The following is a 22445-nucleotide window of genomic DNA, read 5'->3' as shown; positions in this document are numbered from 1 at the left end:
TCAGGGGGCTCTATGAATCTCTTAAAATTGGTTTTCAAAATTTTTTGTACGTTAATTTTTCTAGGGAGAATATCCTTGGCTCTCAGAGTCTCAAAGCTTTAATTAAGACATAAGACAACTGAAAAGCATATGCTATTGTCACAGGAAATTGTAAACCACAATAGCTAGGGGAAGGCCATAAAGTGGCTAGTTGAAGATGGAAAAAGAAGTTAAATTCAGTTTAGCACATTACACTGAAATATTATAGATATTTATAAATAACTTTTGAGATAAATAGCAATAGTTAAGGATTAACTGATGTCTGTATTTGAAAGTAATATAATCTTGGCATATTGTGGTTTTGCTGAATTGTGATCATGAAAATAATCAGATGTTGAATTGAATTCCTTGTGTTATGAGACCTGTGTCTCCACATGAAGTGGGGTAGGTAGACACTGATTTTTGTGATATCATTGATTTGCTCCATAACAATACCTCTTTTGAATATGTATATAATTTTGCAATCTTATGTCTACATGTCTAAAAATGAAAAGGTGACAAAGGTTGTCATTAATCTTTCCTCTACACCAACTTTTCCTAGATGAAATTCAACATAGAACACCCAATGGTACTATCAACAGCAGCATAGAACCCCCCAAGCCACCACAATACCCCAAAATGCCTATGCAAAAAAATGTGGAAGCGGATCCCGGGAGGAAGTCCCCAAGCAGGCTTGTTTCAGATGTCAAGTTGGAGTCCTGCCTCGAGGTGGACGTGGGGAAGTTGGTGTCTAGGCTGCAGGATGGAGGGACCAAGGCCATACCAAAGGCCAGCAATGGACCTGTGCCAGGCCCTGGGACCACTAAGGCACCCTCTTTCCACATAAAGCGATCAGCACCTCGGCCCCTGGCTCACCACAAGGAGGGTAAGTGGTTGGGAATTCCATGAGAAAGAGAAATGACCTCAACTACTTCACACCTTGAAACACTTATGAGGTTGTGGGTATTTAAGTAGAAATCTGTTCTGGTTTATTACTAATAATGTTGAAATCCTCTTTGCGACCCTGTGGACTGTAGTCTGCCAGGCTCCTCTATCTATGGGGATTCTCCAAGCAAGAATACTGGAGTGGGTTGCCATGCCCTCCTCCAGGGGATCTTCCCAGCCCAGCAATTGAACCCAGGTCTCCCACATTGCAGGCAGATTCTTTACCAGCTGAGCCATCTGGGAAGCCCAAGAATACTGGAGTAGGTAGCCTATTCCTTCTCTAGGGGATCTTCCTGACCCAGGAATCGAACCAGGGTCTCCTGCACTGCAGGTGGATTCTTTACCAGCTGAGCTACCAGGGAAGCACAAGAATATAGAAACCATTCACAATAATCACTAGAATGTAAGCTTTATGAGGGAGGGAGTTTTGGCTGTTTTATTTACTACACTCTGATCTAGGTTTTCTATTACCAAGGAAGGTGACAATTTTATTTACTTAATTTTATTTACTTTATATTCACATAGTAGGTACTCATTATTTGTGAAATAAATTAATACTAATGATATTATTTTTTCCATTGTAGGTTATTACAAGATATTGAATATAGTTCCTTGTGCTATATAGTATGACCTTGTTCATCCATTCTATACATAATAGTATGTATCTGCTAATCCCAGATTCCCGATCCATCTGTCCTTCACATGATTCCCCCTTGGCAGCCACAAGGCTGTTCTCTATGTCTATGACTCTTTTAAGGTTTCATAAAATAAGTTCATTTGTGTCATATTTTAGATTCCATGAATATTAGTGATACCATATTTGTCCTTTTCTTTCTGACTTACTTTACTTAGTATGATAATCTCTAGATCTATCCATGTTTCTTCAAATGACATTAGTTCCTTCTATTTTTATGTTTGACTAGTATTCCATACAATGTGTGCATACACACACACACACACACACACACACACACAGAGTGAGAAAGGATTCCCAGGTGGCCCTAGTGGTAAAGAATCTGCCTGCCAATGCAGGAGACACAAGAGACTCAAGTTTGATCCCTGGGTTGGGAAGATACCTGGGAATAGGTAATAGCAACCCACTCCAGTATTCTTATCTGAAAAATTCCATGAACAGAAGAGCCTGGCAAGCTATAGTCCATGGGGTCGCCAAAGGTCAGAAACAACTGATTAACTGAGCATGCACACACACACACACACACAGTGCATCTTCTTTATCCATTCATCTCTCGATGGACATTTAGGTTGCTTCCATATGTCTTGGCAATATAAATAATGCTGCTGTGAACAGTGGTGTGCATGTATCTTTTTGAATTGATATTATTTATTAATATAATTTTTGCTGTTATTGTCATTTATTTATTTCTACTTCTGTATGCATTATGGCATGCTCACTACAAAGAATTTAGTTTCTATCCATCACCATACAGTTTATTCCCTTTACTCATTTCACCCAATCCTTCCCCTCTGGTAACCATCGCTCTGTTCTTTGTATCTGCATGTTTGTTTTGTTTTAGTTTGGTTGGTTCATTTGTTTTGTTTTTTTGTTAATTGGTTATTTTTTGTCTTTTTTCCACATAAACAAAATCATACAGTATTTGTTTTTCTCTTCTTTCACTTAGCATAATATGCTTAAGGTTCACCCATGTTGTTGTGAATGACAATATTTCATATTTTTATGACACTGTAGTTCAGTTCAGTTCAGTTGCTCAGTCGTGTCCGACTCTCTGCGACCCCATGAATCACAGCACGCCAGGCCTCCCTGTCCATCACCAGCTACCGGAGTTCACTCAAACTCATGTCCACAGAGTCGGTGATGCCATCCAGCCATCTCATTCTCGGTCGTCCCCTTCTCCTCCTGCCCCCAACCTTTCCCAGCATCAAAGTCTTTTCCAGTGAGTCAACTCATTGCATGAGGTGGCCAAAGTATTGCAGTTTCAGCTTAGCATCAGTCCTTCCAATGAACACCCAGGACTGATCTCCTTTAGAATGGACTGGTTGGATCTCCTTGCAGTCCAAGGGACTCTCAAGAGTCTTCTCCAACACCACAGTTCAAAAGCATCAATTCTTCGGCTATCAGCTTTCTTCACAGTCCAACTCTCACATCCATACATGACGACGGGTAAAATCATAGCCTTGACTAGACGGACCTTGGTTGACAAAGTAATGTCTCTGCTTTTTAATATACTATCAAGATTGGTCATAACTTTCCTTCCAAGGAGTAAGCGTCTTTTAATTTCATGGCTGCAATCAGCATCTGCAGTGATTTTGGAGCCCAAAAAATAAAGTCTGACACTGTTTCTACTGTTTTTCCATCTATTTCCCATGAAGTGATGGGACCAGATGCCATGATCTTCGTTTTCTGAATGTTGAGCTTCAAGCCAAATTTTTCACTCTCCTCTTTCACTTTCATCAAGAGACTTTTTAGTTCCTCTTCACTTTGTGCCATAAGGGTAGTGTCATCTGCATATCTGAGGTTATTGATATTTCTCCCGGCAATCTTGATTCCAGTTTGTGCTTCTTCCAGCCCAGCATTCCTCATGATGTACTCTGCATATAAGTTAAATAAGCAAGGTGACAATATACAGCCTTGATGTACTCCTTTTCCTATTTGGAACCAGTCTGTTGTTCCGTGTACAGTTCTGACTGTTGCTTCCTGACCTGCATACAGGTTTCTCAAGAGGCAGGTCAGGTGGTCTGGTATTCCCATCTCTTTCAGAATGTTCCCCAGTTTATTGTGATCCACACAGTCAAAGGCTTTGGCATAGTCAATGAAGCAGAAATAGATGTTTTTATGAAACTCTCTTGCTTTCTCCATGATCCAGTGGATGTTGGCAATTTGATCTCTGGTGCCTCTGCCTTTTCTAAAACCTGCTTGAACATCTGGTAGTTCATGGTTCACATACTGCTGAAGCCTGGCTTGGAGAATTTTGAGCATGACTTTACTAGCGTGTGAGATGAGTGCAATTGTGCGGTAGTTTGAGCATTCTTTGGCATTGTCTTTCTTTGGGATTGGAATGAAGACTGACCTTTTCCAGTCCTGTGGCCACTGCTGAGTTTTCCAAATTTGCTGGCATATTGAGTGCAGCACTTTCACAGCATCATCTTTCAAGATTTGAAATAGCTCAACTGGAATTCCATCACCTCCACTAGCTTTGTTCATAGTGATGCTCTCTAAGGCCCACTTGACTTCACATTCCAAGATGTCTGGCTCTAGGTCAGTGATCACATTATCGTGACTATTCTGGTCGTGAAGATCTTGTTTGTACAGTTCTTCTGTGTATTCTTGCCACCTCTTCTTAATATCTTCTCCTTCTGTTAGGTCCATACCATTTCTGTCCTTTATCGAGCCCATCTTTGCATGAAATGTTCCCTTGGGATCTCTAATTTTCTTGAAGAGATCTCTTGTTTTTCCTATTCTGTTGTTTTCCTCTATTTCTTTGCATCGATCACTGAGGAAGGCTTTCTTATCTCTCCTTGCTATTCTTTGAAACTCTGCATTCAGATGCTTATATCTTTCTTTTTCTCCTTTGCTTTTCGCTTCTTTTCTTTTCACAGTTATTTGTAAGGCCTCCTCAGACAGCCATTTTGAGTTTTTGCATTTCTTTTCCATGGGGATGGTCTTGGTCCCTGTCTCCTGTACAATGTCACGAACCTCCGTCCACAGTTCATCAGGCACTCTAACAGATCTAGTCCCTTAAATCTATTTCTCACTTCCACTCTATAATCATAAGGGATTTGATTTAGGTCATATCTGAATGGTCTAGTGGTTTTTATATATCACATCTTTACTTATTCATCCATTGTTGGGCACTTAGTTTTTTCCCCATATCTTAGCTATTATAAATAATGGTGTGATGAACATAGAGTTGCATATATTTTTTGAATTAGTATTTTCATGTTATTTGTATAATATCCAGAAGTGGAATAGCTGTATCATATGGTAGTTCTAGTCTTAATTTTTGAGGAATCTCCATACTGTGTTCTATAGTGGCTCACCAACAGTATAAGAGGGTTCACTTTTGTCCACACTCCTTTCCAAAATTTGTTATTGTCTTTTAAGAAATAGCCATTCTAATGGGCATAATGTGATATCTCACTGGGGTTTTGATTTGCATTGTCCTAATAACCACGGGGTCGCATAGAGTCGGACATGACTGAGCAACGGAAAGGAACGGAATAATTAATGATCTTGGACACATTTTAATATTCCTGTTGGCCATCATTATGTCTTTTTTGGAAAAATGTCCATATAGCTTTTCTCTCCATTTTTAAAGTAGGTTGTTTAGGCTTTTTTGTTGTTGAGTTACATGAGTTATTTAAATGCTTTGGACATTAACCCCTTATAAGATATATGATTCGAAAATATTTTCTCTCATTCAGTAGATTGTCTTTTCATTTTTGTGAAAGATTTCCTTTCCTGTGCAGAAGTTTGATATAGTCCTATTTAGTTTGATATAATCCTATTTGCTTATTTTTGCTTTTGTTTCCCTTGCCTGAGGAAAATACTCAAAAAGATATTGCTAAGATCAATATCAAAGTGTGTACTGCATATGTTTTCTTCCAGGAGTGTTATGGTTTCAGGCATTACATTCAAGTCTTTATTTTGAGATGATTTTTTTGTATGTTGTGAGATAGTGGTCTAGTTTGTTTCTTTCTTTCTTTTTTGTGTGGCTGTGCAGTTTTCCTAGCACCACTTACTGAAGAAAATATCTTTGTCCATTCTGAGATCTTTAATCCTTTGTCATAAATTAATTGTCCATATATTTGTGGGTTTATTTCAAGGGTCTCAATTGTGTTTTATTGATATATGTGTCTGTTTTTCTATCAACACCATGCTGTTTGATTATAAGGATTTTATAATATAGATTAAAATCAGAGATTATAATACCTACAGCTTTGTTCATTTTTTTCTCAAAATTGCTTTGACTTTTTGGCTTCTTTTATGGTTCTATATATTTTAGAATTGTTTGTTCTATTTCTATTAAAGCTGTCATTGGGATTTTGATAAGGATTGCACAAAACCTGTAGATTGCTTTTGGTAATATGAGCATTTTATTATTTTTTGATTTTTTTTTAAACTTTTATTTTGAATTGAGGTATAGATGGTTAGCAATGTTATGATCATTTCAAGTGAACAACAAAGGGACTCAGCCACACGTATACCTGGATCCATTCTCCCCCAAATTCCTCTCCCATCCAGGCTGTCACATAGCATTGATAAGAGTTCCATGTGCTATACAGGTGGTCCTTGTTGGCTATATAGCAGAGTGTACATGTCCATCACAAAGTTCTCCCCATCCCTCCCACCAGCAACCATAAATTCTTTTTCTTAGTCTATGAGTCTCTTTCTGTGTTGTAAGTAAGTTCATCCATATCATTTCTTTTTAGAATCCACATATAATAGATGTCATATGGTATTTCTCCTTCTCTATCTTACTTACTTCACTCAGTATGACTATCTCTAGATCCATTCATGTTGCTGCAAATGGCACTATTTCATTCTTTTTAATGGCCAAGTAATGTTCCATTGAATATATGTACCACATCTTTATCCCTTTCTCTGTGGGTAGACATTTAGGTTGCTTTCATGTTTTGGCTATTGTAAATAGTGCTATTGTTAGTGCTGCATGTGTCCTTTTGGATCATGTTTTTCTCTGGATATATGCCCAGGAGTTGGATTGCAGGGTCATATGGTAGCTCAATTTTCAGTTTTTAAAGAACCTCCATACCATTCTCCATAGTGGCTTTTCCAATTTACATTCACGCCAACAGTGCACGAGGGTTCCCATCTCTCCACACCCTCTCTAGCATTTATTGTTTGTGGATTTTTTGATGACAGCCATTCTGGCTGGTGTGAGGTTATAACTCACGGTAGTTTTGATTTGCTTTACTCTAATAAATAACTATGTTGAACATCTTTTCATGTGCCTCTTGACCATTTCTATGTCTTCTGTGGAGAAATGTCTACTTAGGTCTTCTACCCATTTGTTGATTGGGTTGTTTGTTTTGATGCTGTTAAGTGTCATGAAGTGAAGTGAAGTCACTCAGTTGTGTCCGACTCTTTGCGACCCCATGGACTGCAGCCTACAGGCTGGAGTGGGTTGCCATTTCCTTCTCCAGGGGATCTTCCCAACCCAGAGATTGAACCCGGGTCTCCTGCACTGTAGACAGACACTTTTACCATCTGAGCTACCAGGGCTGTTTGTAAATGTTGGAGTCTAATCCTTTGTCACTAACATCCATTTGCAAATATTTTCTCCCAGCCTGTGTATTGTCTTTTCACTTTTTATTGTTTCCATTGCTATGCAAAATCTTTTGAGTTTAAGTAGGTCCCATTTGATTATTTTTGTTTTAATTTCCATTATTCTGGGAGTTGGATTAAAAAAAGATATTGTTGCAATTTACGTCAGAGAGTGTTCTTGCTATGTTTCCCCCTGGGAGTTTTATAGTGTCTGGTTTCACATTTAGATCTTTAATACATTTTGAGCCTTCTTTGTGTATGATGTTAAAGAATGATCTAATTTCATTTTTGCATGTAAATTTCCAGGTTTCCCAGCACCATTTGTTGAAGAGAGCTTCTTTCAATCATCATGTAGTCCTGCTTCCTTTGTCCTAAATTAATTGACCATAGGTGCAACGGTTTGTTTCTGGGTTTTCTATCCTGTTCCTAAGACTATATTTCTATTTTTGTGCCAGCACCATACTGTTTTGATAACAGTAACTTTATAGTATAGTCTGAAGTCAGGGAACATGATTCCTCCAGCTCTTTCTCAAGATTGCTTTGGCTATTCAAGGTCTCCTGTGTCTACATAAATATCTTGAGATTTTCTGTTCTAGCTCTGTGAAAAAATGTCATTGGTAATTTGATAGGGATTGTGTTGAGTCTGTAGATTGCCTTTAGTAGTATAGTCATTTCGACAAAGTGAGTTTTCCAATCCATGAGCATGGAATATCTTTCCATTTGTGTGTGTCTTCTTCAATTTCTTTCATTGGCATCTTATAGTTTTTGGAGTACAGGTCTTTTTACTCCTTAGGTAGATTTATTCCTAGTTATTCTTTTTGATGTGATGGTAAATGGAATTGTTTCTTGAATTTCTCTTTCTGATCTTTCCTTGTTAATGTATAGAAATGCAAAATATGTATGTGTATTAATTTTGTAACCTGCAACTTTACCAAATTCATTGATTAGCTATAGTAGTTTTCTGGTGTCATCTTTAGGGCATTCTATTTATAGTATCAAGTCATCTGCAAAGAGTGGTGATTTAACTTCTTTTCCAATTTGAATTCCCTTTACTTCTTTTTCTTCTCTGATTTCTGTAGCTAGGACTTCCAAAACTGTTGAAGGGATAGCTTTCAGTATCTCAATAGTTGTTCAGTAGTATGTTGTTAATTCCCCACATATTTATAATTCTTAAAGATTCTTGTAGTTGATTACTAGCTAGTTTTATTCCACTATGATTGGAAAAGGTGCCTGATATGATTTCAATTTTCTTAAATTTATCGAGACTTGTTTTTTGTCCCAGCGTATAGTCTTTCCTTGAGAATGTTCCATGTGCACTTGAGAGGAGCATATATTCTGCTACATTTAGATGGAATGTTGTGTACGAACCTATTAAGTCCGTCTGGTCTACTGTTTCATTTAAGACTTCTGTTTTCTTGTTGACTTTCTGTATGGATGATCTATTCATTGATGTAAGTAAGGAGTTGAGGTCCCCTACAATTACTGTGTTGCTATCAATTTCTCACTTTGTTGTTATTGTTCAGTCACTAAGTCATGTCTGACCTTTTGTGACACCATCAACTGCAGCATGCCAGCCTTCCCTGTCCTTCACTATTTCCTGGAGTTTGCTGAAACTCATATCCATTTAGTCAGTGATACCATCCAACCAGTTACCTCTTTCAATTTAAGCCTGAATTTTGCAAAAAGGAGCTCATGATCTGAGCCACAGTCAGCTCTAGGTCTTGTTTTTTGCTGAGTGTATAGAACCTGTCCAGAGAAGGCAATGGCAAGCCACTCCAGTACTCTTGCCTAGAAAATCCCATGGATGGAGGAGCCTGGTAGGCTGCAGTCCGTGGGGTCGCTAAGGGTCGGACACGACTGAGCAACTTCACTTTCACTTTTCACTTTCACACATTGGAGAAGGAAATGGCAACCCACTCCAGTGTTCTTGCCTGGAGAATCCCAGGGACGGGGGAGCCTGGTGGGCTTCCGTCTATGGGGTCACACAGAGTCAGACACGACTGAAGTGACTTAGCAGCAGCAGCAGCATAGAGCCTGTCCATCTTCAGCTGAAATTAATATAATCAATCTGATTTATGTATTGACCATCTGGTGATGTCCATGTGTAGTGTCTTCTCTTGTGCTATGGAAGAGGGTGTTTGCTGTGACTAGTGTGTTCTCTTGCCAAAACTCTGTTAGCCTTTGCCCTGCTTCATTTGGTACTCTAAAGCCAAACTTGCTTGTTACTCCAAGTATCTCTTGACATCCTACTTTTTCATTCCAGTTCCCTCTGATGAAAAGGACATCTCTTTTTGGTGTTTGTTCCAGAAGGTCTTGAAGGTCTTAATAGAACTGTTCAACTTCAGCTTCTTCATCATTAGTGGTTGGGGCATAGACTTGGATTATTGTGATATTGACCACAAAAGATGAGATGGTTGGATGGCATCACTGACTCAATGGACATGAGTTTGAGGAAGCTCTGGAAGATGGTGAAGGGCAGAGAAACCTGGAGTGCTGCAGTTCATGGGGTCACAAAGTTCAGACATACCTGAGTGACTGAACAATAACAGCAACTGTGATGTTGAATGGTTTACCTTGGCAATGAACCATAATCATTCTGTCATTTTTAACATTGCACCCATATACTCCATTTAAGACTCTTTTGTTGACAATGAGGGCTACTCAAGTCCTAAGAAATCTATAAATGCTATGATTCTTTAGTTATGGTCATTTGATAGAGAATGGGGTGGGAGGGAACAAGTTGACTTGGAAAGGCAGATCAAATTTATAGTAAAAGTCACATTAAAGTCCAAGGTTAAACATAAATTACAAGGAAGTACAATTTGGTACAAATACCACTAAGCTGAAAAGGCTTAGTGAAGTCTCAGGTGTGACTTAAGCTCCAGAGTCTCTGAGACATGAGTTTGAACCCTGGTCCTGCTTCATCCTAGTTATGGGACCTTGGAAAACTCACAGCCTCTCTGATCCCAGTTTTCTAACTTGTAGAATGAAGGTATTTATGTGTATAGGATTGCTGTAATGATGAAATGAGATACCTATATAGTTAGCACATAAGGAGTTTTTAGTTTAAGGTAGCATTTGTTTTGATTTTACAGGAATCCAGTTACTAACTACATGATCTTAATGAGGTAAACTTCACTTCTCTGAGCCAGTTTTCTCAACTGTAAGTGAAGACAATGCCTATATTGCAAGCAAGAATTTTTTTTTTTTTTTTTTTTGGTGTTTAAGTAAAATTAGGTATACAGAACTTCTGGTAATATAATAGAAGTTCAAAAAATGATATTTCTACTGATTGGGTAACAGCCTCTTAGGAAATGGCAGGCATGGAAAATGGTAGATGTTTACTTTTCTATATTCTAGATCTGATGAGAATCCACAAGCTCTAAATGTAGAGGTTATAAAAGAGCTCAGAGTTACTTTTTCCACCCTCAGCCTATCTCTGACCATGCCAAACACTCAGAAATAGGAGGACCATTGATAAGGGGAAGGGGCAAGGAAGGCTTCTTAGCCATCTTCCTCAAAGTCCAGGCTTTTGACAATCCTGCCCCAGGGAACTCTCCCTTAACTCATTTCTTTTGGCACCCAAGTTTGACCCTTTAATGTGGATGCTGAGTTACAATATTCAGGCTTATTTTCCATGAGTATGACTTATTCTTCAACTCAGTTTTAAGCCCCTGGATGGCAAAGTCTATGTCAAATCATTTGTTTGCATCTCTTGTGAGAGCATAAGGCTGGGCACAAAACCCCTCAAGAAACACTCAATAAATTGAATATCTTTCAGTTTAAATTTTAGAATAACCCTCAAATTTGGGTATGTCATGTTTGTGTGTGTCACAGATGGCACAAATGGGGACGTCAAAAAGGAAAGTTTTTCCCTTTGTCCTTCTAACGGACTGAGCTACACGTTTCTTTTCTCAATGAGTATTAAATAACTTCTACGTGCAAGGCAATTTACTTGGGCCCTTGCTGAATACAGAGAGGAATCTCACCTAGATCTAGCTCTCAAGTTTCTTTATCTTAATCGGGGAGGTAGAGCCAACAAAACAAAGAGCCCTGAATCAAAGTACAAGGCGATTAATGATGAAAGAGTGAGAGAAAGGAATTTGCAACATATTAGGCTTCCAAAAGATATGAAACTTAAGTTGAATCTTGATAAAAGATATGAAACTTAAGTTGAATCTTGATGGATGATATAAACTGTGGTATATAAGAAGAGGTAGAGGGCATCTGAGAAAGAGATTATTAATTGTAGGATGTGTACATGGAACAGGAAGTAATACTATTTGTGTGGACTATAGGATATGTGAAGAGGAATGGTGGAAAGGTAGACCAGAATGATCAGTTGAATTGAGACCGAAGAAGATAATGAATTCCAGGTGTAAAAATGTTTGCGCTTATACGGCAGATAACAGGGAGCTGTGAAATCTAAATCTAACCATTATCTATCTACCTATCTAGCTAACTGGATATTTTTTTCAAACTGGTTAGGTACATGATCAGAACAGACTTTTAGAGAAGCATATGAAGGTCAGCAGGGAAACATATAGACCTATAGACTTATATCATGGACCCATTGATCTGGAAAGCAGTCCAAGTCCACATTGTAAAGGTAGGGAAATGATCCATTCAAGGTCACACAGCAAGTTAGTTTTAGTATTAATACTGGAATCTAGGTCTCTTGACTCCCGGATATTATTACTCTTCCATCCCTGCCTCAGTTTGACTTGTGGCTTTGCTGTGGCACATTAGAGTTAGGAGAGAACAACATTGGGGTCTTTCAACCAAGAAAGCCCTTTGCTACTACTTCAAAGTTCGACTTATAATGAAACATCAATTTGTAGCTCCCAATAAAGAGCCTGACAGCCAAGCTGGTAAATAATCTGCCTGCAATACAGGACACCATGGTTCAATTCCTGGGTGGGGGATATACCCTGGAGAAGGGATAGGATACCCACTCAAGTATTCCCAGGCTTCCCTGGTGGCTCAGATGGTAAAGAATCTACCTGCAATGTGGGAGACCTGGCTTTGATCCCAGAATTGGGAAGATCCCCTGGAGAAGGGAGTGGCTACTCACTCCCTTATTCTGGCCTGGAGAATTCCATGGACAGAGGAGTCTGGCAGACTACAGCCCATGGGGTCACAATGAGTCAGACATGACTTAGTGACTTTCACTTTCATAAAGAGCTTAAGAGGATGCAAGTCTAATGACATTTGTTTTCCAAGGCTTTAGGCTGATGTCTATTTGGATGTGCCTGCAACTGGTAAATGAATGGGTTTCCTGTTTCAGGGAGTGTCTTCCAGTTCTCTCATCAAAGGAAATGATAGCCTTAGGGTGGACACAGCTTCAGGTAGAAATGTATTCTGGCTCTGTCTAAAGTGTATGCTTCCTATCCAGTACTCACTCCAGCAACCAGTAGAAATGGAACAGTGTTGTCAATTGTTACAATCTGATCTGCAGGTGAGCAAGCACCATCATGTGGCTAGAGGTTCTCAACTATGGCTATACATAGTGTCACTTGGGGAACTTTTAGAAAATATCCATACCCGGGTCCTACCCTAATCAATTAAACTGGGATCTCTTGAATTGAGTCCTCAGTACTATATAATTTCAATGTTGTCTATGTTTAGCCAGGGTTGAAAACCACTGGTACTTGTGACTACTTGGGCTTTGGAAAGTACATAGACCAGAATCTATTGCCAGTTAACTATGAGGTTACTTATCTCTGTTTCCTCAGCTGTAGAACAGGTATAATACTTTTTATCTTTCATGGTTATGGCTAGTGTTAAGTGAGAATATATGCATAAAGCACCGAGTGTAGTATCATAGTATCTAGAACAGAGCAGGTGTTCAATAAAAAAAGGTAGCTAAATTTTTACCACTTATTTTATTACCATTATCATTATTGTTATCATTTATAACTTTTTCCTTTTTAATTTATTTTTTATTGAAGGACAATTGCTTTGCAGAATTTTGTTGTTTTCTATCAAACCTCAGCAGGAATCAGCCATAGGTATACATATACCCCCTCCCATTTGAACCTTCCTCCCATCTCCCTCCCCATCCCACCCGTGTAGATTGATACAGAGCCCCTGTTTGAGTCTCCTGAGCCATACAGCAAATTCCCATTGGATATCTATTTTGCATATGGTAATGTAAGTTTCCATGTTACTCTTTCTATACATCTCACCCTCTCCTTCCCTCTCCCCACGTCCATAGTCTGTTCTCTATGTCTGTTTCTCCATTGCTGCCCTGTAAATAAATTCTTCAGTACCATTTTTCTAGATTCCATATACGTGCATTAAAATATGATATTTATCTTTCTCTTTCTGACTCACTTCACTTTTACTACTACTAACAACAAAACAGCAAACACTGGGAAGAACAGTGGATGCAGAAATAGGAGTTATAAGTCTTAGTCCTCTCTCTACCATTTACTAATTATGTGATTGTGGATGAGTGAGTTCACCTTTCCAAACCTTATTTTACTTCTCTGTAAAATGGAGAAGATAAGATCCATCTACTATTCTTTCCTCACAAGCTTATTGTGAGCATCAATAGTTATCTGGAAGAGTACTCTGAATGGTATAACATTTTAGAAAAATTAGATTATTATTATTATTTGGGTAATTATTTAGTTAGAATTTTGTGTACATGACCTGGTGCTAAGGGGAATGGTGTGTCCAGAAATGTAAAATACAGCTTAGATGGGGAGACAGAATTTCTCTGTGTGTGACTGAATAGTACTTGGCTCATATCACCATTAGAGCACTAATCATACCGTATTATCATTATCATTTTTTTCATATCTGTCTCCCTCACCAGAATGACTAGCTGGAGGAATGAAAAAACCCTACAGAGCAATATATGTACTTTATGAGTATTTACATGGATGGAAATTACCTATGCCAGGTGGAGTGTTCAGAGGATTGAGATTTGAGCTGAGTGTTTAGGGATGGTTTCAGTACAGATCGGGCTTCCCTGGTGGCCCAGAGGGTAAAGCGTCTGCCTGCAATGGGGGACACCCAGGCTTGATACCTGGATCAGGAAGATCCCCTGGAGAAGGAAATGGCAACCCACTACAGTATTCTTGCCTGGAGAATCCCATGGATGGAGGAGCCTTGTAGGCTACAGTCCACGGGGTCGCAAAGAGTCAGATACGACTAAGCGACTTCACTTTCTTTGTTTTCTTTTTCTTTCAATACAGATCAAGCATGAAAACAGGGGTATATATCGGACAAGAAGCAGGGCAGAGTCGAACACTTATTTATCCCAGCTGTCAGCTAGATACTCTCTATCAGCCATCTAATTTAGTTCTTACAACTACCTTGTGAGGAGGGGTTATTATACCCATTTCTCAGATGAATACCTTGATAGTCAAAGAGTTGAAATAACTGTCCAGGGTCTCACATCTTAGAAGAAGCAGAACAAGTCCTGAAAGCCAGATCTGCCCAACTCAAGACTCTGTACTTTCCACACTGTACCATACTGTCTCATCTAGAAGTAAGAACCAAGGGATTGCTTTGATAGGGCCAGTGAGGAGACTGGTTTAACAAAAGTAGAGCTGGAGTTAAAGTCCAGTGTTAGTGCCTGGGATAATAATTTGGGACCAACTCATAGAGGGCCTTGAATTTTTGCTAGGGAGTTTGAATTTACCCTGTACATTTTGTAGCCACTGAGAAAATCTTTAAGGAGAAGAAAAACCAATTTTTCAAATACTTAAGGATTATGGATTAAAGTTGATATTTTTTACATTTACCTTAAAAAGTTTTGTAGAAGAAAAAAATGATTATCAAGGGTTACTGACAAAAATTGAGTGAATATCAAAATCTGCTAGCACCCTTGCATAGTTGCACATGTGTCTATTTCCAGATGGGGTTCATCAGGTCATGAATATTTCTGTGGCCTTTTCTTCAGTTGATATTATTTTATATGAATGCATTTTTCACCTAGTCCAAATCCTTGTTAGTTCATGCATAATATGTATTGGTTAAATGCTTGTAAGAATTTAATTATTTGCCTTTGTGCTTGAGTTTGACTTTTTGCTATTAAAAAGCATGTTTTTGTGCTGATTGCTTATTTTTTCCTCTTGATTTAATTTCTTTGTGTAGGTTCTTCAAAGTGGATCAACTGGATCAATGAGCATGAACTGTCTCATATATATTATTTTGCATTTCATCCACATTGTTCCAAAATTCTTGATGTCAGGTTATCTAGATAGAGTAAGCCCACTGTATAGTGCCACGAGCAATGTGTGCATGCACCTGTTTCAGTATACTTCTGCCAGAACTGTTTTATTAAAAAAATTATGTGTATTTATTTTGTGCTGAGTCACATGGAGGCTAGAGACATAGAGGTAGAAAGTTCAGTTAGGAGACTGCTACAATAGTCAAAGTTTAAGTGAAAAGAACCTGATTTTTTGGTGATGATGACTATAACAAATTCATCATCAGATATTGACTAAGCACCTGCTTTGTGTCAGTCACAGTACTAAACATGTTAGTACCTAAGTAAATTCTCTCAATGCCTCTGTAAGATAATGTATTATTGGTCTTAATATATAATTGAAGAAACTGAGACTGAGCAAATTGATACCCTCAGTTCAGCTCAGTTCAGTCACTCAGTCGTGTCCAACTCTTTGCAACCCCATAGACTGCAACATGCCAGGCTTCCCTGTCTATCACCAACTCCTGGAGCTTACTCAAACTCATGTCCATCCAGTCAGTGATCAGATATTCACTAAGCACCTGCTATGTGTATTATTGGTCTTTATATAGTTGAAGAAACTGAGACTGAACAAATTGATACTCTAGGTGACACAAATATGAAGTTCCAGAGCTGGACTTCAAACATCGACTATCTGAAGGGATAGCTGCTAGAATAATTTTTTTAATCCAGAGTTCTTAGTGACCAAAAAGAAATGGGGACCAAGAAAGGTGGCCAATATCACTGCAATATTGGGTACCTCCTGAGGAGTAGTGTTCCATTTGGCTAACTGTCCAAGTTCTTGTTCTCTCTTCTAGGAGACTCTGACAGTTTCAGCAAACTGCGGCCTCCAGGAGAAAAGCCAACCATCATCCGACCCCCAGTGAGGCCTCCAGACCCTCCCTGCCGGTCAACTACTACCCAGAAACCAGAACCAAAGCCAGATGTTATGGCTGGCAATGCAGGGGAAATCCCATCGTCTGTGTAAGTAGGGCTGCTTTTCAACCTTGACCTAAAGCCCACCTTAGATCACTAAGAATGCTTTTAAGATTACCATTATGGTTGTAAAGGGTGTACAACGCAAAACCCTGGGGCATTATCCACTTCATAGCGAAGGGAACTGTTACAGACCAGCCCTGTTCAGAGTTTTCTACTCAACACTTAAGGCTGGGAGAGTTTTCCTAAGCTGAAGTGTTTAAAACTTAATGCCTAATAGGAGACCCATTTTTCTTAGTCGCCCTGATCTCTGTAGGGTAATAAGATTACCTGCTGCTTTCATGCTTCCTTGGCTCCAGAAATTTTTTATCTTATTATTACTACTTGTTTTAAAAGTAATTTAATGAACAGAATTGTTCATTTTACTTGTACTTTAAGGCTTTTTTTAAAAAGAGAAAGTATGATTTAAAAAATTTTCCAAAATGACTTTCACTCAGAGAGCATCTTACAGGATAAGAATAAGACTTATATCCAGCAGGCCTTCCTGAGGCTGGTTTGCAAGCCAAGAAACCAGGGATAGAGCAGCTAAGATGGGGTCACAGCACCTCTCAGGGACCAACCTTCCTTGGCCACAAAACTAGCCTGGCTGGCCTCTCCTTAGCCAGTGCCTGGGACTCCTCTCAGTATCCTGCTTCTTGGTTTTCCTTTTTCTTGTGTTTATTGTCTCATAATTGTAAAATTGAGGAAGTAATAAAATAAAAGCCTCTACCACTTAGACTGATTAGCTAAGTGTATTTACAAAATGCCAAAAACTATACTCTGAAACCAAGAAATTGTTTCATTTATTTCTCCCAAGAGTAGCATGAATGCATATCATATTTAGACCATTCTGAACCAAGGGGAAGCAGAGGGTATCAGCCATAGCCTTGGGGGTGCCTATGGTGACTGAGCCATTTCACATTCTGATATGTAGATTTTCCCTCAGACCCAGATCCTTTGCAAGCCAAGGCAGAGCGTGGCATTGGTGGCCTGTCTGGTTCATATTTTATTCTCCTTTCCATTGGCCATTGGTTCTCACACATATTTCAGAGCAGTTCATGGGACTTGGTTGGCTTCTGTTTGCAGAGTGGCTTCCAGGACCAGATTCTTTGAAACAGCTTCCCGGAAAACAGGAAGGTAAGAGATGCAGGTGACAGAACTGAAACCAAATCGCTTTTTAATAAATGCATCATAAGTGTGTCATTTACTGTCTTAACATTCTCCTTTTCTGTTTCTCTGTAGCTCTGTCTCTGTCTGACTGTGTTTGTTCCTTTCTCTCCCCCAACACTGTCTTTCTGTCTCCCCAATCTTAACTTGTGTTTCTGTCTTTTCCCTATACCTGTGTGTCTCTCTGCCTTTGTCACTTTTACCTATTTGTTTCTTTTACACTATTTCTTTCTCTGTCTCTGTAACTCTATCTCTTTCTCTTTCTTTGTGTTTTTCTACTTATGTCTCTGTTTCTTTGTCTTTCAGTTTCCCTGTCTCTTTGACTTTTTCTGTCTCTCTCTCCATGTCTCTCTTTCTTTGTCTATCTCTATATTTGTTGTCTCTGCCTCTCTGATTCTGTTTTTCAATCTCTCTCTCTCTCTCACACACACATACACACACACAGAGTACTCACACGCCAAGTGGTATTGCAAAAATTTTATGTTCATTGTAGGTCTTTTTTTGTTAGTTTGCTTATTTAGATCCTATTTTATTCTAAAAGGACAACTGATAGAAATATATAGAGTGCAATATTCTAACATAAACAGCCTTAGAATAAGCATAGTCCTGATTTCAGAGGTAAGCATTAGACTTAGGTGGTTGTTTTCAAACTGGCTGCACATATAACTCACCTGGAAAATTTTGAGGGAAAGGGAAATGAACACAGATTCCTGCCTTCCACTCTGCTGCTGCTGCTGCTAAGTCACATCAGTCATGTCCGATTCTGTGTGACCCCATATACGGCAGCCCACCAGTCTCCCCCGTCCTGGGATTCTCCAGGCAAGAATACTGGAGTGGGTTGCCACTTCCTTCTCCAATGCATGAAAGTTAAAAGTGAAAGTGAAGTTGCTCAGTCATATCTGACTCTTAGCGACTCCATGGACTGCAGCCTACCAGGCTCCTCTGTCCATGGGATTTTCCAGGCAAGAGTACTAGAGTGGGTTGCCAGTGCCTTCTCTGGTCTTCCACTCTAGACTCATTAAAACAGAATCTCTAGGAGTAGGGCCTGGCAATCTAGGTTTTACATTTCTTTCCTTTCTTCCGTCCAATTAATTTGTTTTTAAAATTCTTCAAGGGTCCCAATTCTTTGGTACCCTTTAGTTTGGAACACCTGGAGAAATGATTGCTTATCCTTCAGGGACTCTTCTGTGAGTTTACTTAGTGTTACTTATCAGAGAGTTCAAAATTGTGTTTCCTGGTGGGTGATAGGAGTGTAACTCTTCCGGGTGTTCAGTTAAATGCAGAGTAATATGCCTTTACCAGCACTGGAGCTGGGATAGGTTAGACATCATTTAGTTAAAACTGTGGGCCATAACTCACCAGGACATGATTCTGAATAGCAGGCCACTCAAATTCTGCTTGGCAGTCAGTCAGACGGAACTCTAGTCTAGACCAAATTCTCCTTAGACAATAATTTACCATTTATTCTACCATAACAGATGAAAGCGAGGTCAAAGCCCTAGATTTCTCTTACTGATATAATGAAGATAAAGTTTTTACCTAAAATATTTTTTGAACCAGGCTTAATCAGATAGGCTTGAGGGGGAAATAAAAGAAAAACAGGAAGAGACACCTTAATATTCTTAAAACATCTGCCTATAAGCAGGACTATTTACTACTTCTGGGTAGTCCTTCCTCCCTCCCTAGGATAAGCCATATGATAAATAAATACCAGGAAAATAGAATAAAGCAATCTTGAATTAACAGAATGAACTGGGCATATCTAAAGGAAAGCTTTCTAGAGGTAGTGGTATCTCAAATGAAGCTTGAAAGATGGGTAGAATACACTGAAAATGAGAAGGATTGTGCTGTAGCCTTGAACAGGGAACCAAGGCATTGAGTTGTATATGTACTAGGCATGAACAAAGTCAAGTAGAATCTTTAAGCCAGCTTTATTTCTAATAGGGAAACTATAGCCAAACTGGTGTTGAAAATGTGGAAAGATTGGTAACAATTGCCTAAGCTTTGTCATAGTGCTCAGAGAAGTCTTGGACCAACTGCAACATAGGGTACTATGGCCAAAGCAGGCACTTCAGGATGGAAGATGACCCTACCAGTCCTATGTTCAGGCCTCTGGAACCTAAATTTAATCTTCTTCCTTATCCCCAGATTCTATCTTGGCAGGAGTGTGTGTAAGACCAAGGTGGGTACACCAGTCCTCCAATATGTCATGAGTCACCTTCCTAGGTACCTACAGAGTCCTCCCACTCAGCATTCACATGACAAAAGCACCCCTTCCATCTAGACCTATTTTTTTAAATCAATTTATTTATTTTAATTGTAGGCTAATAACTTTACAATATTGTGGTGGGGTTTTTTTCATTTATTTATTTTAATTGGAGGCTAGTTACTTTACATTATTGTATTGATTTTGCCATACACTGACATAAATCAGTCACAGGTGTACATATGTCCCCCGATCCTGAACCCCCGTCCCTTCTCCCTCCCCATCCCATCCCTCTGGGTTTTCCCAGTGCACTGGCTTTGAGTGCCTTGTTTCATGCATTGAACTTGGACTGGTCATCTATTTCACATATGGTAATATACATATTTCAACACTATTCTCTCAAATTATCTCACCCTCGCCTTCACCCACAGAGTCCAAAAGTCTGTTGTTTATATCTGTGTCTCTCTTACTGTCTCACATATAGGGCCGTCATTACCATCTTTCCAAATTCCATATATATGTGTTAATATACTGTATTGGTCTTTTTCTTTTTGACCCCAGTTTTGTAACCACCATTTTCATCAGCGCATCTACATGCTGGTTGCTGGTCAAAATTCTTAGACTAGCCACAGTCAATCTCATCTCATTGCTAATGAAAGTGATAATCTATTTAACCTTTGTTTTGCCCATTTTTGCCTCCAATTTGTACACCTGACTATATGTAACCTGATATTTGAATGACCTCACTTCTCATTTATCTCCCTTATACAACAATTTAAAACTTTAAAACTCAAAAGAAGAGAAAGGAGCGGAAAATATTTCAGTAAGGCAGAACTGCTTATGCAACACAAGTTCACAAAGTGATTAGTGTTCCACTTTGACTGGAATGTGGGGGTGAGGGGGAAGGAATCTTAGCTGGAAGTGAGGCCAGGAAGATGAATTGGGGCCAGATTGTAAAGGCCTTGTATAACATACCAAGGAGTTTGGTCTTTATTCTCTAGTCATTATGGAGAGCTTAAAAGCTTAAAAACATGAGAATGCATATTCTAATCTGCATGAATTATTTTGAAATACACACATTCTGTTGGTAATGAGGAAGATAGGAGAGTAAAACCTGAAGGCAGTGAGACCAATTAGGAGGCTAATCTTCCTAGCAAGAGTTGATGAGGTCCTGATATGTGGCATTGTTAGCAGGAATAGAATGAAAGGATAGATTTGAGGTAGACTCAGTAAGACCTTAATGACTTTTCAAATATGGAGCATTGGAGAAGGATTAAGAGAGAAAAAAATCTAACTTGGACAACTGGGTAGATGGTAGCAATAGTTAATCATGGTGGAACAGGTTTTGTGGAAAACTTTCTCTGCTCAATTTTGGACACAGTGTGTATGGAGATTCTGTGGGACACCCAGATAGTAATGACCAATGGGTAACTACAACTTAGACTAGTAATTGGTACTGGACCTACATACATTTAGGGGTAGAATTATTGAATACAGCCACTGTACAAATTTATTCACATATACTGCAATATGAATAGTAGCCTTTGGGGTGGGGTGGGGGTCTCAATTCTTGATGGGGATTGAAATTATGAATGGGAATAAGATCACTCAGGGAGTAGGTATAAATAGACTCAAGAGAGAAGAGAAAAACAATGTTGAGAACATAGCCCTGGGACCAGCTGTTGTCTGGGATTTTCTGCCCACATTGCTAAATCACTTCAGTTGTGTATGGACCTTAATTCTCCAGGGTTTTCTCTTTCCTCCAACCATCTCTAGACAAGGTGACCGTAGGACTGATCTAAAGACATCAAGAGGCCAGGCAAAGCTTGTTTGGTCTCTGAGGCATAGGAAGATTCATGTTTCATAGAAGGCATTTGCCTTCCCTCTTTGCCCTTCTCTCATTGGAGATAATCATAGAATGTAGTCTTTGGTCTTAGGCCAATTTCTCTGGTCTCCTCTAGCCTCCCATTGTATGACACTCAAAGGATTGTGGTAGCACCTGAAAGATGTTTTTGTGTCTGGGACACTGGGCTCTCTAAATCTGCTAGAGAGGTAGCCTAACCTATAAGCATGGAGTGAGATGTTTTGAAATATCTGGATGGAATCACTTCCTAATTTTTCAAATGGCCTGATAGGTACTGTCTTGGAAAGGTTACCCACCCACTTGGTTTACCTTTCCATTTCTGATTTCTAGAGTCTTAGTGAAATGTCTTTCATCCTTTACCCACAGTTCTCAAGGCAGACTTCCTGGAGATGAGAGTTGAGGCCTCAGGTATGTAGTATCCTCGTCTGATTACAAAACCTTGTTACACATATGCCTTCTTTATGAGATCTGAGTTTTTGAGAACTGGAATGCCATGTAGGTCCAGAGGGTGGGAATTCACCTCCGTGGCTCAGTTTACTACTTTGTAATTACATGACCCTTATACTTACTGTCATTTAATACTGAGGTTCTCTATGTTTTTAAGTTTCCTTTCTCTTTCTTTCTCTCTCAGCCAAACTACAGTATAATTTTATGAATTGCCTTTGAATCAAGGTCATTAGGAATCCTAGATTGTGACATTTGGGGCAATTACATTTTCTTTCCTGGGCCTCGGTTTCCTAACATGTAAAATGAAATGTTTGGAACCTTTAAATTCTGACATCCTTTGGGTCTGTAAGAATATCAG

The 22445-nt window shown here is 39.1% G+C and overlaps 1 protein-coding gene across 7 annotated transcripts in view; it reads left to right on the top strand.

Annotated features, from left to right (window-relative positions):
* OPHN1 (oligophrenin 1) overlaps positions 1-22445 on the top strand; it is a 534987-nt gene that overhangs the window by 496269 nt on the left and 16273 nt on the right. For 5 of the 7 annotated variants that reach the window (XM_088833841.1, XM_088833840.1, XM_088833839.1 and 2 more), the window contains 4 exons: positions 581-904; positions 16247-16412; positions 17490-17540; positions 22007-22048. In XM_088833841.1, the coding sequence (XP_088689967.1) occupies positions 581-904; positions 16247-16412; positions 17490-17540; positions 22007-22040 (575 nt within the window). In that variant the 3' untranslated portion in view covers positions 22041-22048. Of the gene's footprint in view, positions 1-580; positions 905-16246; positions 16413-17489; positions 18258-22006; positions 22049-22445 lie in introns of those variants that run through there. The other 2 variants (XM_088833845.1, XM_088833842.1) reach the window with 2 other exon arrangements.

Source organism: Moschus berezovskii, chromosome X (assembly GCF_049115385.1).
Source record: "Moschus berezovskii isolate FMDL1 chromosome X, NW_MosBer_1.0, whole genome shotgun sequence".
In the NCBI taxonomy this organism is placed as follows: Eukaryota; Metazoa; Chordata; class Mammalia; order Artiodactyla; family Moschidae; genus Moschus; species Moschus berezovskii.
Note: the sequence above shows the minus strand (reverse complement) of the source record. Positions and strands in the feature narration are given on the sequence as shown.